Here is a 19,534-nt window from a genome sequence, read left to right as displayed (position 1 = left end):
CAATCAGTGAGTTTAGCAAGGTCGCAGGGTACAAAGTTAGTATATAAAAATCGATTATATACCAGCAGTGAACAATTGGAATTTGAAATTAAAAAAACTAAACCAAAAAAAAAAACCCCAACTAAAGGAAAGAAAAGAAACATCTAGGTACAATTGTGACAAAATACTTACACAGTCTGTATGTTGAAAACTGCAAAACACTGATGAAGGAAATAAAAGAGGACCTAGATGAATAGATAGATACATCATGTTAATGGATTTCAAGACTCGGTATTGTCAAGATGTCATTTCTTCCCAGATTGATCTGTAGATTAAACACAATTTCAGAATCCTAGCAAGCTTTTTATGTAGATATGAACAAGCCAATTCTAAAATATATAGGTAAAGACAAAGGACTACAATAGCTAGAATTTAAGAAGGAACAAAATTTAAAAAAACTACTACTACCTGGTTTCAAGACCTACTATAAAGCTGTAGTAATCCAGAAAGTGTGATATTGACAAAAGGATAGGCACATAGATCACTGGACAAAACAGAAAATTTAGACCTATGCATGTATATTCAGCTGGGTTTTTGGCAAAGTTAGTAAGGCAGTTCAACAGAGAAAGGATGGTAGTTACAACTAACGGTGTTGAAACAATTCTACATCCATACACAAAAACAACCCACTTGATAATAACTCAGACTTTATTAAAAAATTAAAATTGGGTTATAGACCCAAATTTAAAACAGGAAACTGAAATTTAGAGGAGAAAATCCAACACCAGAAGCAGGATCCATAAAGAAAAAACTGATGTATTGGAGGTTATCTTAAGTTTTGGAGGTTAAACTTAGGTTTTGCTCTGTGAAAGGCACTGGTCGGAGAATATAGGATGACCTACAGATTAGAAGAGAGTAATTGCAAGTCACATATCCATTAAAAAGTTTGTATCTTTAATGTATCCAGAATATTGTAAGAATTCTTAAAACCCAACAGTAAGAAAACATATTTTTAAAAAGGCAAAAGGCACAAGATCTGAACAGATACTTCAAAAAGAAGATACATGGATGGCAAATAAGTGTATGAAAATATGCTCAATATTATCAGGCCCTACGGAATTGAAAATTAAAACCTAATGAGATACAACTACACAGCTAGTAGAATGGCTAAAATTTAAGAACCACCAACGGTTGGGCACAGTGGCTCATGACTGTAATCCCAGCACTTCGGGAGGCCAAGGTGGGCAGATGACCTGAGGTTGGGAGTTTGAGACCAGCCTGACCATCATGGAGAAACTCCATCTCTACTTAAAAAAAAAATTAGCCAGGTGTGGTGGTGCATGCCTGTAATCCCAGCTACTCGGGAGGCTGAGGCAGAAGAATCACTTGAACCCAGGAGGCAGAGGTTGTGGTGAGCCAAGATTGTACCATTGTACTCCAGCCTGTGCAACAAGAGCGAAACTCTGCCTCAAAAAAAAAAAAAAAAAAAAAAAAAAAGAAAACTCAAAAACTAGAAGTGCTGGTGAGGATGCAAAGCAAAAAATCTCTCATACATGTTTGGAATGCAAAGTAGTACAGCCACTTTGAAGAGATGGTCAGCTTCTTATGAATTTAAATATATACTTGCTGGCCAGGCAGGGTGGCTCGTGCCTATAATCCCTGCACTTTGGGAGGCCAAGGCAGGAAGATTGCTTGAGCTCAGGAGTTCAAGACCAGCCTGGACGACAACAGCAAGACCCTGTCTTAAAAATAAATAAATACATAAATAAACACTTGCTGTACAATATGGTAATGCCACTCCTAGAGTATGCACATGAATTTAAAACTATACTTACACAGAAACCTATATCTTTCATAATTTTGAAACACTGAAACTAGCCTAGATGTCCTTCAACAGATGAATGGATAAACACACTGTATGCCTATATAAGGAAATGCTACTCAGCAGTAAACTTTTCACACAGCAATATAGATGAATCCTAAGTGAATTTTGCTAAGTAAAAGAAGCCAGATCTAAAAGTCCACAGTCGTGTATGATTCCATCTATATTTCATTCCGGAAAATGCAAAACTCCCTGGCTGCCATGGGTTGGGAGTGGAGAGAAGAGTTGACTATAAAGGGTTAGTATGAGGGAATTTTCGAGGTGATGGAACTAATCTGTGTGATGCTGTTTTGTTAGATGCATGGGTCTGCATTTGTTGAAACTCATAAAACTGTACATACAAAGAGTGATTTTTACTAAATGCAATTTAGTAAAGATTCCGGGAGAGCCCAAGATGGAATGCATATTGTCACACATGAATATAACTTTATTACAGATGAGTAACATGATATCGAAGGGGTGAGGAAGAAAGAACCCAGTCTGAGTAAATTTGGAAACTCTTTTGACTGGATACTGTAAGGTTAGAGACAACAAAATTCTAGCAAATTACTGTACTCTAGATGGTGAATTCATCCCTCACATACACAAAGGGTTGAACATATATAAATAAATATAAATAAACAAATGGACATTGTAGGTAAAGGGAGCCAGGTTTCTCATGGTTGGAGGAGAAAGTTGCAGATAACAAAGGGGGTGTGGGGTGGGGTCTAGAATGAGCCAGTGTTTCAGGGTTATAGTTGAAGGATTCAGTAAGAGTATATATATGTACACACATACACATATATATATGTGTATACACATACAGGTAGATGGATACAGAAATATGTGTGTGTCTAGCTGGGCACAGTGGCTCATGCCTATAATCCCAGCACTTCGGGAGGCTGAGGTGGGCAGATGTTGAGCTCAGGAGACCAGCCTGGCCAACATGGCGAAACCCCATCTCTACTAAAAATACAAAAATTAGTCGGGCGTGGTAGCATGCACCTATAGTCCCAGCTACTTGAGAGGCTGGGGTGAGAGGATCACTTGAGTACAGGAAGTCAAGGCTGCAGTGGCCTATGGTTGTACCACTGCATTCCAGCCTGGGTGACATAGCGAGACCCTGTCATGCACACACAAAGATACAGTTGTGTGTACATATGAATTAGTATACATCATATATTTCCTGGCTCTGTTGGCTGAGAGGTCTGTGAGGCAGTAGCACCCAGTGACTGAACTATCCGGTGCTCAGATTTTAGTTTCTGAACACCATTTTCTAATATAAGGGCGCAGGGCTGCTTGGAAAAAATGGTTTGTTGTAGATTGGGGCAAGGAATCAGGATGAGCCAGAGTTGTCAGAGGTTAAGAAAGTGCATATCAAAAGTCACAGGAGCTGGCCTTTCAAAAGAGTTTCCAATACGAAAACTAGAACAATTTGAGTAACGAAATAAATAACAATAGTATTGGATTATAGCCCAGGGAATAAAAAACATTGAGTCCATTACTGATTTAAATAAATGATTGAATAAATAAGGGGAAAGGGACAACTCTTTCTTAGAACATAACTCTAATTAGTAAATGTAGAAAGAATGAGAGATAGTAAATCACCATTAGAACACCACAGTACAATGGTAATTATTGCAGGCAAAGTCAGTGGATAATGCTAACATAAGTGGGCAAAAAGTTTAAGTAAAAAACCATATTTGCTTAGTCTCAAAATGTCTCTTCCCAAATATTTGTTTCTTACAAAGGGAAAAATTAGAAAATTAGAAATAAGAGAATCCTGGAAAACACTGCCTTAACCAGAGGGTCAAGGTTAACATCACCAGTAATAGGACATAAAGACAACATGTGCCTTCCAACATGACATTCTAAGAAGGCCATGTCTCTCTGTGGTATTCTTGCAAAAATCCATGACCTTCTATATGATTATGAATGAAAATCAGACCCAAATTGAGAGACATTCTATAAGATACCTGATCAGCACTCTTTCAAAAAACAGTGTCAAGGTCATGAAAAGGAAAGACTGAGGAACTGTCAACAGAGCAGAGGAGACTAAGGAGACGTGAGGACTAAAGGCTTGTGGGATCCAGGATCTGATCCTGGGTCAGGAAAAAGGACATCAGTTGAAAGACTGGCGAAATCCAAGTAAAGTCCAAAGCTTTAATTGGTGCTGTATTGGTTTTATTAGTTTTGACAACTGTGTTGTATTTCCTTGTGATATTAACATTGCAGGAAGCTGAGTGAGATGTGAGGGAGCTCTCTTTGCAAATGCTGTCTAAAATTATTTCAGAATACAAAGTTTAAAATCCATATATACGTACATAACAAAGAAATACACCCCGAAAGGGAGCCAAGAAAAAAATGGCATTTAGGATAGTCATGTAGCTTACCTTTCAGATACTGGATATGTAATACTTGCTACTGTCTTTCAGAAATAAACTATGCAAATGTCATGTAAGGCACAGAATTGTTTATAAGAATTGTTCGTAAACTGCCAATTTAACGACAAACTACATTTAAGCATTTAGCAATTGCTTAAGAAAGTTATGTCTTGATTGTTAAGCATGAAGCATCTCCATGGAAAACTCAAAATGTGTCGTATGAACTATTTACACACTTATTCCTGTACATTAAAGTGAAAACCATATGTTTTACACATACACAGCTATAATGTTTGACAGTAATATTTTGATGTGTACCTTGTGTTTGGAGATATGTAAAGATATCTATAACAGAACAGTTGAATAGCATCTTGCCCACATTGGAGATAGCAGTTGTAGATCAAGTGATTGTTTTTCAGAGTAAGTAATCGGTCCCACCTACTTTACACCATTTACAGAGAAACCTCCTTCCAGATGAGGGCGTCGTGTATCAGTGGCACTTACAACGACACTTTTCACAGATTGACAGAGAAGTTTAACTTATTCAAGTAAAATAAGAAAAAGCTGATTAGACTGTTTCTAGTATATTAATATTTTCTAAATGTTATGAAGAAAAGGAGCAAAAATGTTTCATTTTTTTTTTTTTTTTAAGACAGAGTCTCCCTCTGTCATCCAGGCTGGAGTGCAGTGGCGCAGTCTCAGCTCACTGTAACCCCTGCTGCCCGGGTTCAAGCAGTTCTCCTGCCTCAGTCTCCCGAGTAGCTGGGATTACAGGCATCTGCCACCACACCCTGCTAATTTTTGTAGTTTTAGTGGAGACGGGGTTTCACCATCTTGGCCAGGCTGTTCTTGAACTCCTGACCTCGTGAGCCACTGTGCCCGGCCTCATTTCTTTTCTTTACGTGACTTATGAATTTATTTCTCCTCCAGTCTCATTTTCTTCAAATATGTGGTTTTTCTCCATTGAAGTTATTTTATTCACATGAAAATATATGTGCAAATGATAAGCATATCTAAAACTGGTATTTTAAAGTCTTGCATTTATTAACAAATGTTTATGTTCCTGTTGTTTTATAACACTGTGCTAGCTCCTGTGGGAAATAAAACATACAGCAGTTTCTGCCTGCCAAGAAGCAGAATTTAGTAGGAGATAAATGAACATGTATCACCAGGTGGGGTAATAGTAGGATGGTTAAGATACTGAGTTACAGGTACAGAGTTAGTATTCCCAAATTTCCGAATACAGATTGATACCATGATGAGAAACCCCTTTTAAATACTGTTGCAGTAGCATAACTGTGTATAGGAGAGGCCAGCACAAGAGCAGACCAAGTTAGGGGAGGAAGGTGTCTTTGAATACTCGCCCTAGATTAAAGGAATTTTTCTAGTCTTTTGAAAAATCAACAGGTATAGCGACAAGTAATTTATATTTCTATCTGTTGTGTATATAATCGTCTCTTTAGAGTTTGACAGCTGCTAGTGTCCAAATATGTTTTTCTAAAGAAATATTTTGTTTGTGAGTACCAACAGTCTTAGTAACTCTCTTATCCCTCTTATGTGCTGAGTACAGTCGGAGGAAGAGGAATTGGAGTTGGTGAGTGTGGGTTTCTGCTTGAAGGAAGGTGAAAAAGATGTAGAAAGTACTAATTACCTTATATGTTCTTATCTAACCAATGTTCCCTTTGTTACACAAATTTTTTAAACACTCTTCAAACACTTTGAATAAAGCAATCTACTGGTACTACAGACTCTAGTTTTTCTGGTTATAATTGTATGTGTTGACCCATTTTATTTGTTGGAGGGAACATTGGAATAGAGCCTTTAAAAACAGTAGCTGTCCATGAGCATAGGATACTTGTTAAATGTTTTTTTTTTTTTTTTTTAAGGAAAGATACAGAATACCTTATATAGCTCTCCAAATTATTGAAATATTTTTAGAAAATTACTTCACCCTTGAAGTTCCTCAGATTGTGTAACACACGATGTTGTGTTGTTTCTCTTTCAAAAAGATTACATCATTTTTGGTGAAGTCACCTTTTTCAGAGTTGGAATTATTTCATCCTGCATGATACAGCCTGAACCACAAGGGGGTTCCCTGTTCACTAAAAGGAGTGTCTGTAATTGAATGTATATATATTTACTTTTCTATCAGAAGACACTCTGTTCTTAAAAGCAACTATTGCTCTTTTTCCAAAACGAACGTTTTCTCTTGGCTTTTCCTTTAGAAAATAAACTTGACTGAAAGCAACTTGCAGTTTATCTATTTCTTCTTTAGGAACTAAAACCAAAACCTCACAGGAGTCATCATATAATCTCAAAGTCAACTGCTAATTAAAAGACTTTAAGGGGAATAAAAACTTGGAAATGTTTTTAGCATGGACAGGGGTTAAGAGTGCATGAAAGCATGGGGGAGGAGGCATCCGTTGGTTTTAATATTCCATATTTATGCATGCTGTTGTGTTTTGCACAGTTTGTTCTTTTCAAATAAGGTTGTCTGTTCCCCTTAAAATACTAGATTGTTCTTTATTTAGCTTTGTGATCAGTCACAGTTTTGGATGTAGTTTTGTATTGGCCAACTGAACTATTCTAGTCAGCTGTAAATGTTTTGAATTATATTATGAATATCTTTTGGAGAAACACTTTACTTAATGATACCATAATGATCAGTAAATGAGAGTTTATAATTCAAGCTAAAATAATTCACCTTAGGTTAGACTTCACTGTTCAAGGAGTTGTGAATGCGTCCATGAATTATCTAGCACTATATTGCCCTCTTGTGGTTCTGAAAATCACTTACTCTTAGAGAACTCAGTGCCTTTGAGATTAGGAGCTTAGTTGAGTAGAACTAGTGTTTGAAGTCTTACTGTTTTCAAAGACATGCCAGAAGATTGCCATGAAGATTATGCCATGGAGTAGGTAGGGTCCAAGCCAAACAATGTCATACTGTATTCTTTCACCTAATGATTTGACTTTAGAAGTTCCAAACTAAATATGAAAGAAGAAATTAAGTCCAAAGTAGATCTCTATCTTGAAAAGTCATTAAATTTAAAAACTTGATGCTGAAACTAACATATTCCCAACTGGCATGCATTGGTTTTCCACATTCCTCAGAGTAAGTATATTTGTAATTACAGAACCTCAGAGATAAATATATTAGGTCCCTGAAGACTTTAAAATACGTATCTAAAAACTTATAAACAGCCATTTGTATTCTTTAAAACTTAAGCCTGAGACTCTGTAATCAATTAAAAATGCAAAACTTTATGTGCCAGAACCAAAATATAATCAGAAGCACAGTCCGTTAGAACTTAGAAGTGGTTCAAATTGCCTTGAGTTCTAAAATGTAATTGTGGATGACTCCGATCCGAAGTGCGGAAGGACAGGTGCCCTGGGGCCTGCACTAAAGACTGTACTGTTAAGACCAGCCACACGGAGATTCCTTTAGAAGCTGAGCAATAGTAGAACAACTTGACTTCATGAAAGCTCCAGTAGACTAGGCTATGGATTAGAAGGAATAAAAATATGTATCTTTTTTTTTCCCACCACTTATATAGAAATTTGGGACAGAGGGTTTCTTGGGACAATAATTTAAGGATATTATCTTACATTTGTGTAGTACTTCAGTTATGAAAGCACTTCTGACATAATAACCTCATTTGATTCTCACTGTAGCTGTTCAAGGCAGCCAGGACAAAGATTGCTGTATCTTCTCTGTTTGACAATGAAGAAGTTCAGAGAGGTCAAATGATTTTCCCAATGCTTAGGAAAGGATGAATCTGGGACAGAAACTCAAGCAATACATCCACATCCACATGGTCTTTCTCACATCTTCTAACCTAGGATAGAAAATAGAAATTAAAAAGAAATAAACTGAGATCAGGATCCTCATTGAATGTTTGTGTCTAGATCTAGCCAAAGGCCTCTTTGTCTGATGTACTCTTTTGAAAATTGTGGTAGAGAAAATGGAATCACATTCTAACTCTTCATAATCTCAACGGCACTGAATTATACTTTATTGATTTGGCTCAGACCCCTGAATGTCAGTTATCAGGCTGTAACACAATTTATAAAAAACAAATAGAGTTGTGCTGTGACTTTCTGGTGTGCTAGTGACACAGAATCTGTTGTGTTCCTCCGATCTTAGATTTTGGAAAACTGTTACCTTAAGCCAGTTTGGTGAGAAACTGGTTCTGTCATACTCCTACACATTAAGGACAATGACTATCTTAAACTAACTGGATTATTTAATAGTTGATTTTTTTAATCCATTCCCAGCATGGATAGGATGCTGCACAGATGCATCCAGTTGGCAAGCATTTAATATTGCTCTTCCACAGCCCTGTCAGCAGTACTTGATTCAAAACGCTCCACTCAAAGCGTCTCCTGCAGAAGGCCAGGGGACCATGAAGGGATACATATCTGAATCTGTTGTTAAAAAATAGGTCAACTGCATGATTGGAGAGAAAGAAATAAGAATACAAGCTGCACTCAATAAGCCATGACTTCAAACTATGTTAACATGTAAATGCCGCAAAGAAAAGTAGTTTTGATTCCTATACTCACAGACTTACAATCCCTATATATACAGATGACCTTTGCCATCAGCAGGTATTTAAAACCTACATGTATTTAGGGTAGTCTGACAGTATTTGTGGCGATATCAAATCCTCATTTTGTGCTAACAAAGAGAAGTACTAATGCCTGTAACGTAAGTTCCTATTTTAACGTGGTGTGTCTAACATTAATAGACTATTTTAAGAGGAGAATTAATGTAAAAATATGACTCTTCAAATCAAATATTTAGTTGTTCTCACTAGTATTTTTGAAGTTTTCACATCATCACTGCTTCAGAAAATGACATTCGTATAAAACTGTGAAAAATGTCACTTTTAAATTGAAAGTTATTTTTAAGTCAACATAAATACCGTATAAGAACACTTTTTCTCTTTTTTGATCTCTCACAGAATACCCAAAGGATAAGTAGTTCTCAAGCCACTCAACCTCTTGCTACCCCAGTCGTGTCTGTGACAACCCCAAGCTTGCCTCCACAGGGACTTGTGTACTCAGCAATGCCGACTGCCTACAACACTGGTGAGCCTGCTTTGGTGCCTTCCATAGGTTTTACTGCTCTCTGTTTTGTGATCAACATGTGCTTTTGTGATTTTTTTTAAAGTATATTTATTGAAATAAACTATTTCCAGTTTTTTAGATTTAAATTAGGATGTATTTTTAAACGTGCTAGCCTTGAAAAAATTACAAAAAAAATTGATAGTGTAATGAGTTGAATAAGTTATTTCTGCTTCTCCAATGTGGACTTTCAATTACCCCTGACAAAAAGCCCATGTAGATAATATCAAAGTGGTGGCATACATCAAGCCAAGAGGGTAGCAGCCTGTTGCTTGAGTATTGTTGATGTGGTTTCTTTTTAAACAATATCACAGTCTTCCACACTTTTAAAATAAGATGTTTGCCTTTATGCTGTGTTAACGTGCTTTGGGAAAGACATGAATCCCTTTGGACCTGAGACTTCGGGAGGTGGCCGATGTTTGACTGTGTCTAACAGGCTGTTTTCCTCCCTGTAACCACTAGCTTGGTCCATGTCATTTGCGCTCCTGAGGGGCAAAACAAGGACTGTTCTGGTTTCTCCTCAGAGCCAGTCACTCTGCCTTTGAGGGGAGCTTTTCCTTCATTTATGTTTAGTTAGGCATTTCGTCTTCAAATGCCCTAATTTGGGGTTGTATTAGGAAAATTTAAGAATATTACAGTGATCGTAGGAGTGCTTTTAGCCAAGCAGACTGTATGGAGAATCGAGGGCAGCTGGTTTCGTTTAAATTTACCAATCTAAGATGAAGTGGAAAACACATGTGGTTTCATTTCTCATCCACTGAGCCGAACACCTGATGCTTCAGAGGACGAAGGCAGTAAATTCTACCTTGCCAATTACTCCCAGACTGCAATGCAGAGAAGTTATTCTTTTATGATTCTCCTAAGTGTCATAAGTAGACTGTGGTAAAGATCATCTGATTTTAGCCTTCAGGGTAAATGCTTTGGCACAGTACTTTGAAACTGCTGTCTGCAGCTACCTGAGGGGGCAGAGTGTTGAGAACATTTGATTTCCACTTTTAAGTAGTTCTTTTAAAACAGACAACAATAAAAGGTTTCATTGAAAAAAACAAAAACAAAAAAAAACCTCTTAGGAAATATCCATTGCTTTTCCAACAATTAGTATGAAAAATAATGCCCAAATTTGTCAACTGCATACTATCTTAGGGACTGTGAATCATAGCTTGTTATTTGTGTCTTGCACAGAACAAGGTTCCAGAGCAAAGCCAGGGATGATGGATTCATAGAAATTCTGTTTCGATGCACTGATCACCTGCTGTATGAGAGACACTATGCTAGGGACATACCTTTCTCCAAGTTTATTCTAGACAAGGAGACAGGACATACCTAAGTGGGCACCCATGGAGGGGAAGTCCTGAATTGTTGTGTTTATGAATTTATACTCTGAGAATTGAGAAGGTAGGGCAAAGCTATAATGTTCAAAGGCGTATTGACTGAGAAAAGGGAGCTTGAACTAGGTATTAGATTATGGTTTACTGAGTGTTTCATTACAGGTTTTTCAGTATACTTAGAAATTGCACTATACTTATTTTCAGAAATGCCATTGAATTGGGAATTTATTTTTTAAAAGTATAAAAGGAATTACCAAAGCGTATAAAAATGGAGGCAGGCTCTCAAAATCATCAGTCGCTTAGCGTCAGTCTCATGCCACCTTTTGACTGACTTTATCTTTGTTCTCTTTCTCATAACACGTATTCTGTTTTAAGTTTACCATGTTATTTTTAACTTATTCACACATCTATTCAGCAAATACTTATCAGGCAGCTACTATGTGGCAAGCACTATGCCAGGCACCGGAAATACAGTAGTGCAGAGTCAACAGTGGAGCCTAGGAGGAGGGCACAAGACGCATAGCTCTAGGAATAAGCTGCTGCAATTGTGTCAAGGGCTGTATCTCAGCTTGGACGTGAAGGAACATGCATGACTCAGGCAGGCAGAGGAGGTAGAGTGCTCTTGGGAGAGGGAGTGCCTGTACAAAGGCTAGGAGTTCACAGGCGGAACAAGGCTGAAGGAATGGGAACAGAGCATGGGTTAGAATTGAGACTAGAGAAGTAAGTAGCGATTTGTAGACCATGTCAAGGATTTTGGAAACTGTCTGGAGAGCATTGGGAAGCCATAAAAAAGTTTTAGGTAGAGGAGTGCCATGATCACATTTGTTATTTTGAAAAGATCTCTTTGGCTGCTGTATATAGGGTTACAAGGCAATGCCAGGAAGCCACATCAGAGGCTATTGTAGTAGTCCAAGCAATGTGTTTTGATAGCATAGACTAGAGTGGTGGCAGGAGAGATGGTGAGACTTGGGCAGGCTTGAGAGAGAGCAGATAGAATTGCTCAGATCTGGAAGTTGATGGGGGGAGTGAGAGGGAAGGGAAATAGCAAGGATAACACCCATAGGCTTCTGCACGAGCTGCTGGGTGCATGTTGGTGTCATGTACTAAGACAGAGTACTTAAGGAGGAACAGGTTTGCAGGAAAGGACAGGCCATGTCAGATTTGTGGCGTTTGGAGTGGCATCCAAATGGACATGGCATGCAGGTCGTTTAAAAGACCTAGAGGTCGAAAGAGAGTGTGGGCTGGAGGGAGCACTGGGGAAGGCATCAGTGTGGCAGGCCCTTGCCCCAGCCCATGGGATTGTCTAGAATAGAATGAATGACAAGGGCAGAATCAGGACAGCCCTGAGCATCAGCTATGTTGCTTCAACTTAGTTCCTTTTTTAACATGTTAATTCACTAGGAAGACCAACTTCTTTAAACACCTCTCTTGAGACATGAGAAAGAAGATAAAAGTAGAAGAGTTTTGCCACCTCTCTTTAGAACCAAATGGAAAAGACAAGTGTTATGATGAGCTGAAATAACTCCCCGTGTGAGTGATAACTAACGTCCTAAATCTTGGTCCCAGTGATTATGGCTGAAGCATTCATATGATACGAGCTGGGTTATACTCTAGGACACCAAGTTTTTTCATGAAGTTGAAACTATTTTGCATGCTGTCAAGGAGTTTGTGATGGTCTAGGTACTTTAAACAAATGCAGTGAATTAATTGTGTAATGATGTCACTAAGCTTGGCACCCCATGTGAAGGGAACCTGTCTTTCCTGTCCCCTGTCCCCCAACCCCTTACTTCATTAAGACTTGCTGATTCAAACTCACTCTGGTTGGGTTTGACTGTTTCTCTTTGTTCCAAAGGGTAGTGGCAGGCATATTTAAAGTAACAATTGTACAGAACATTCTTTAGTGATGGCCTCTTATTTGAATCATCCCAGACAACTGAATATTGCTAGATCCTGTAAATCTTCCAAGAAAAGATTTTGGATTTTAGACCCACACGTATGTTGTTTTGTTGTGAAGTATCTGGCTTCTCTCAATGTAGGAACTTTTTTTTTTTTTTGAGAGGGAGTCTGTTGCGCAGGCTGGATGGAGTACAGTGGTGTGATCTCGGCTCACTGCAGCCTCTGCCTCCTGGGTGAAATTCAAGCAGTTCTCCTGCCTCAGCCTCCCAAGTAGCTGGGACTACAGGCATGTGCCACCATGCCTGGATAATTTTTGTATTTTTAGTAGATATGGGGTTTCACCATGTTGTCCAGGCTGGTCTTAAACGCCTGACCTCAAGTGATCCGCCCATCTCAGCCTCCCAAAGTGCTGGGATTACAGGCATGAGCCAGCATGCCTGGCCTCAGTGTAGGAGCGTTTGCAGTAGCTATCTAAAAAATAGATTCCATGTGGACCTTCCATCACATGCAGAGCTGTCTTGTCTTCCTTTGTAGATTATTCACTGACCAGCGCTGACCTGTCAGCTCTGCAAGGCTTCAACTCACCAGGAATGTTGTCGCTGGGACAGGTGTCGGCCTGGCAGCAGCACCACCTAGGACAAGCAGCCCTCAGCTCTCTTGTGTGAGTAACTAGAAGTTTTCCCTGCATCTTTACTCCTGGCCGACACACTCTCTTTTCCTATCAGTTACAGCCTTTCACTCTGTTGAGTTTCGTGTGAGGAATCCTGTAGTGATTCCTTTTCAGGTAGAGACAAGTATTGGGAGAAAATATTTTCTTTACATGGCTCTAGATAGTAGCTTGGATACAAACTGGGCATTTCTTGAAGGGATTTGGGAAGCAAGGCTTCTCCCATAGGGACATCCTGAGGTAGAGAGACTCAACCGGGATCTGAGGGGGTCCAAAGGCACAGGTATAACCCACATGCACCATCCTTCTACCCGCTGACCAGTGATTAAGCCGCCTACTGCACCCTTGCTTCTAAGCGCCTGCCTCTGGTTCCACTGCTTGAAAGGCAGCCTGTAGGCATTCAGGCCCCCCCGCCACCCTTGCCATTTATTGCTTTGGCAAGTATCTGTAAACAAGAATAGGAAGACAAGCTGTATCTTCTGCTTTCTCCCTGGGCGTAGAGAAGGAAAACTGGGGGCAGGGTATCTTATATATCAGTCAGACTGCATAGAATTTGTGTGATTGATCCCAGCCCAATGCACACACCAAACCTCATTCACAAAGAGAACGTTCCTCATGGGCAGGGTGTAAGGATATAAGCAAAGAGGATTTACAGTGGTGCCCAGATGAGGCCAGACATCCCTGAACAGCAGGGAGAAAGAACAGGGCTTTTGTGGAACCAGGATGACAGTAGACCCATGGAGCAGGTGGAGGAGAGTGTCCCAAGAGAGGGGACAACATAGCAGACCCAGCTGGCCTCCATGAAGACTGGCTGCCTTGCCTCTGATCAGGGCAGTAGGAATACCCCAGACCTCTAGCCTCTGTCCAGGAAGTCCCCAGAGAGCCTGAGCTCAGCAGTCCCTTTCCCTCATACACTCTGAAGTAACTCCACAATGAGGATTGTTATCAGTGGTCTTCTTAGGAATTATGTCATGGAAAAAGGAGCAGAGTATCTCAGCGAAATTTGCCTACACAGGATTTGGCCCTCAGGCCTGTCCTGAGCATCCTAAATGAATGCACTAAAAATAGACCTGGAAAAGCAAGTGGAAAGGGCTCAGAGCCCAGGCCTGGGGAACAGCCTGTTTGTGTCCTCCTGTACTGCTTTGAGCCAGCTCCTCATTTCCTCATCTGGAAAATGAGGATGGTATGACTTGCACCTTAGAGGTGTTGTGAGGATAAAAGAGATGTGCCCTGTCACAGGGCCAGAGCAGATGGTGAGCAGATGCTGAGGAAGAAGAGACAGTACGGAGATGAGGCTGCTATGCTGTTCCTCTGTCTTTCTGGTCCCTGCACAGCATTAAGACACTGACAGTGTTTTGTATACCTCAGCTGCAAGAGTACTGACGTTGTGGGTAACAGAACCAAGCAATGTAAGGGCTCGATGGTACTGTTTTCTTTCCTCCCAGGAAGACGGGATTTCCTTTTGTGCCAAGCACTGAAGGAAATGACCCAAACCAGTCTTGGGGAATTCTGACAAGATTTCAGACTCTGGGCCCTTTTCCGTCAGGCAGTGTCTGTACTGTATCATCTCAGTTTTGCAGAGGCACTCACAAGCCATCTGACCTCTCTCTTTTTTTCCTTCAGTGCTGGAGGGCAGTTATCTCAGGGTTCCAATTTATCCATTAATACCAACCAAAACATCAACATTAAGTCCGAACCAATTTCACCTCCTCGGGATCGTATGACCCCATCGGGCTTCCAGCAGCAGCAGCAGCAGCAGCAGCAGCAGCCGCCGCCACAGCCACCGCCACAGCCACAACCCCCGCAGCCCCAGCCCCGACAGGAAATGGGGCGCTCCCCTGTGGACAGTCTGAGCAGCTCTAGTAGCTCCTATGATGGCAGTGATCGGGAGGATCCACGGGGCGACTTCCATTCTCCAATTGTGCTTGGCCGACCCCCAAACACTGAGGACAGAGAAAGCCCTTCTGTAAAGCGAATGAGGATGGACGCGTGGGTGACCTAAGGCTTCCAGGCTGATGTTTGTACTTTTGTGTTACTGCAGTGAACTGCCCTACATATCTAAATCGGTAAATAAGGACATGAGTTAAATATATTTATATGTACATACATATATATATCCCTTTACATATATATGTATGTGGGTGTGAGTGTGTGTGTATGTGTGGGTGTGTGTTACATACACAGAATCAGGCACTTACCTGCAAACTCCTTGTAGGTCTGCAGATGTGTGTCCCATGGCAGACAAAGCACCCTGTAGGCACAGACCAGTCTGGCACTTCCTTGGACTACTTGTTTCATAAAGATAACCAGTTTTTGCAGAGAAACGTGTACCCATATATAATTCTCCCACACTAGCTTGCAGAAACCTAGAGGGCCCCCTACTTGTTTTATTTAACTGTGCGGTGACTGTAGTTACTTCAGAGAAAATGCTTTGTAGAACAGAGCAGTAGAAAAGCAGGAACCAAGAAAGCAATACTGTACATAAAATGTCATTTATATTATCCAACCTGGCATGGGTGTCTGTTGCAAAGGGGTGCATGGGAAAGGGCTGTTGATATTAAAAAACAAACAAAACAAAAAAGCCCCACACATAACTGTTTTGCACGTGCAAAAATGTATTGGGTCAAGAAGTGATCTTTAGCTAATAAAGAAAGAGAATAGAAAACACGCATGAGATATTCAGAAAATGCTAGCCTAGAAATATAGAGCATTAACAAAGTAAAATTAATATATTAAGTTATAATTGGAATATGTCAGAAGTTTCTTTTTACATTCATATCTTAAAAATTAAAGAAACGGATTTTAGCTCATGTATATTTTATATGAAAGAAAACACCCTTATGAATTGATGACTATATATAAAATTATATTCACTACTTTTGAACACATTCTGCTATGAATTATTTATATAAGCCAAAGCTATATGTTGTAACTTTTTTTTAGAGAATAGCTTTATCTTGGTTTAACTTTTTAGTTTTATTTTAAGAGGGGAAAACAAAAATATCTTGCAAGCAGAACCTTGGAAAAAAAAAGCCATGAACACTTATTCTATATGTAAATTAAAAGTTGAGCCAAACTCTTTGTGTATATAGCATCTTAAATATATTATCACCTTTGATGTAAGTACCTATGTATTGTATGGTCACCAGATTAAAAAGTATATTTTTGTGGATTGCCGCCAATTTGGGGGGAAAAGGCGAGGTCCTTTATTAAGTATTCACTGTTTAATATTTACTATTTTGTTAAATATACTGTACTTTGGATTTTAATTATTAGCCCAGTTTTTTCAGAGGATTGTATAAAGGGGTTTCTCCCCTCACTGGTGGTGAATGTGTGATGTTACATTGTAATCTTTGTGCTGTATGGGTTGAGCATCATTATATATTTTATATGTGTACATAAATAGCAAAGTGGCAAAAAAAAAATTGGTGTTAAGTTCATCCTGCATAAGTATAAAATGTGTTGTAACAAATTTTATAAGGCATTATTTAAAACTTGCCTTTTGTGAGGAAAAAAATGTAGTAGAAAAAGCTGACCTAATTTAATTAATATTAGAGAAAATGGCAAAATAGTAGATGAGCACAAAGGTTTTATAAGTGGTAAATGATTAGGGGAAATACTCGTGGGGAAAGGGATCTTTTTTCCTTGACCGTCTGAAAACAGAATAATGCAGCTGGTTACAAAAGCCTACCATTATCAGCTCTTCTGCACATCGCAGAGAGAAAGCTTTGGTATGCGGGGAGAAACGCTCTTAAGGTGCCGGTCCTTGGCATGACTCTTGCCATTCTAATTGGAATTAGTGCCACCCTCAGCTTGGATTTTGAACAAGGCCTTATTCTTTCAGGAAGACAACTAATGGATGATAGCAAGTTCATCCACTTACTGGGCTTGTGCCATGAGCAAAATTCAAAGTCCTGTATATCTTTCATTGTAGATTTTTAAATACTCCTTTTCCTGAAAAACTCAAGGGTTTAAATATTGCTATTTTATATTTTAAACAATATTGAGCAGCTACCTACAATTTCTACATACATTTTGTTCCCCTCACCCACCACCCCCAAATTATGTTCCTTTTGACATTTTCCTCATTTGCTGTTTGTGACAAGTCAGCCAGATTTCCTGACTGACACATAGGTGTGATCAGTGCAGGAGAAACCTGCGCACCACAGGCTGCAAACTGGAGGTTCTGTTCTCATGGCAGTTTGGGCAGTAACTTTTGAGAGAGGCCAAAAAAAGGAGGATGACATGCTGTCTCCTCTCTTCAGTATAGACATTTGGCTCTTATTCAGAAAGGATTTTTCTTTAAAAATGTACTTATTTTACTGAACTACTTACAGGCACATTTCTTCATAAGACCACACCTAATCCAAACAAGACAGTCTCCCAACACTGAAGTTCCAAGATAATCCTTACCACTTTGTAAACCATTTATAGCTTTGAAAGTGTTAAGTGATTCCTTCATTATTATTTATGCATGTTCATGAACTTCTGCTGTACATTGGAATAGGAGTTAACACATTCACATTTACTGTCTATTTTCTTGTGTGCCTTATGAGATGGCTTTTCTGACTGTATCTCAATAGTCTTTCTTTCTATGCAGGTTTATAATCAGTACAACTACTGTTTTCTAAAATAATATTACTCAAGGCTCGGAGTTTGTATTTAAATTTCACTGACCAAGTAACAATGTATTCCATTTCAGGAACTGAATATTTGACTGTTAACCTTTTTCCCATACGCCCAGTGTGGCATGGAGCATATGGACCTGACAGACATCTCTCACCCAGACGCTCATGTGTGAACACACCCACATCCACATCTCTGGGTGGAAACCAGCCTAGAGTGGGGACGACGCTAATGGTGTTGCTTTAGAACCGTCTTTTCTTACCCTTTTAGACTCGTGTTTTGTATGAGACACCATTGCAGGAAAATTTTATCCCTCCAGAAGTATTTTATTACTAAAAAACAAAAGCAAAAAAAGCTTAGAGTAAATTGCACTGGTTAAACTACAGTTTCCAACAGCTGTACTTCCTCAGTACTCTAATCGCCACTCCACTGCGAGTGAAAAGTCACCACTGTGTGTACACGGGTGGTCCCAATCAAAACTCCATCTTTTGAGCCCAATTATGTCCATTGTGTTATAGACTAAATCAGGGGTTTGTTCTAAAAGAACAATACATGTTTTACCATTTCCTTTAACTAGAAGGACAACTAGTAATGCATTAACATAACTTCTCTATTAACCATCATGCGCACAAGAAATACATAGTAAATAAGGAACCTGAAAACTCCTGGCATTGGATCTTAAGAAGCTAGATGATTAGAATGTGAAAAAGATTTTACAAATGTAAAACTTCTATTTCTCTGTAGAAACTTTCTTCACTTTGCTGTGCAAGAAGACACTGCTTTGCTATATTTAAAATGGCTTTTTTAAAAGAGATTTATGTATTTGGTAAATGTTTGTAGTCAACAGTTCACACAAGAAGCTGTACACGGTTTGATCATGTAAAACCGTTTGGCGGCACAAGCTGGACTTTGTTGCCATCCTTGAGATGAACCTTTTAAGAAAAATAAGTTAATCTCAATTTTTCCCTGAATGTGTTGTTTTTCTTCATTATACAATAAATATAATAGTGAACTTTTTATCAAATGGTGAAGACAATGCTAAAGGTTGTTGTAAACTGTTTGTCTCCCGCACTCACTCCAGTAAAGACGGACTGGCTCTTACTGTGCATCGAGACTCTGTCATGTTTGCCTGGGGAAACACGGCGCTGGCTTTGCCACCAGGCGCCCCTTCCCCTAAAGCCCTCTCCTTTTTCATTCCTTTCACGAAGACCTCTTTCACCTGCAGGCCCCCTTTCTCTGGGTTGAGACAGGGTCAAGGAAACCGTCCCAGCGCCCCCACTCGCCTCCCCCTTGTCGGCCCCCAGGCCATCCCTCCTGGGCAGCCCTGGAGCCTGTAGGATGCAGTGGGCCATGCAGTCCCAACGGGGCCTAATCCAGCTGTTGCATGCACAGCGCTGTGGATGAACGGAATCCATTCGGCCTCCAGTAACTGCTGCTCACAGAAAATACGCCAAAGTGTGTTAGACGGGGTGGGTATGTTAGAACCATCATTAGATTCTGTGTGTCTCTAAAGTCTAGGGTGTGAAATGATTAGTTTTGCCCAGAATACATACATGATGCTGAGCTAGAGGCAGCAGAAGACAGATGTACTGGCATGAATTGAATTTTCTTTTCAAAAATGATAGGTGTAGGTCCCAGTATGCTGGCAGGCACTTAATGGTCATCT

At 39.6% G+C, this 19,534-nt stretch overlaps 1 protein-coding gene across 4 annotated transcripts in view; it reads left to right on the top strand.

Annotated features, from left to right (window-relative positions):
• The window catches only part of MEF2A (myocyte enhancer factor 2A), a 161,552-nt gene extending 142,583 nt beyond the window's left edge, over nucleotides 1-18,969 (top strand). For 2 of the 4 annotated variants that reach the window (XM_023220885.3, XM_023220881.3), the window contains 3 exons: nucleotides 9,189-9,315; nucleotides 13,110-13,236; nucleotides 14,866-18,911. In XM_023220885.3, the coding sequence (XP_023076653.1) occupies nucleotides 9,189-9,315; nucleotides 13,110-13,236; nucleotides 14,866-15,244 (633 nt within the window). In that variant the 3' untranslated portion in view covers nucleotides 15,245-18,911. Of the gene's footprint in view, nucleotides 1-9,188; nucleotides 9,316-13,109; nucleotides 13,237-14,865 lie in introns of all 4 variants that reach the window. The other 2 variants (XM_023220884.3, XM_023220883.3) reach the window with 2 other exon arrangements.
• The last annotated feature ends 565 nt before the right edge of the window (nucleotides 18,970-19,534 follow it).

The sequence above is a fragment of the Piliocolobus tephrosceles genome, chromosome 6, assembly GCF_002776525.5.
Source record: "Piliocolobus tephrosceles isolate RC106 chromosome 6, ASM277652v3, whole genome shotgun sequence".
In the NCBI taxonomy this organism is placed as follows: domain Eukaryota; kingdom Metazoa; phylum Chordata; class Mammalia; order Primates; family Cercopithecidae; genus Piliocolobus; species Piliocolobus tephrosceles.
Note: the sequence above shows the minus strand (reverse complement) of the source record. Positions and strands in the feature narration are given on the sequence as shown.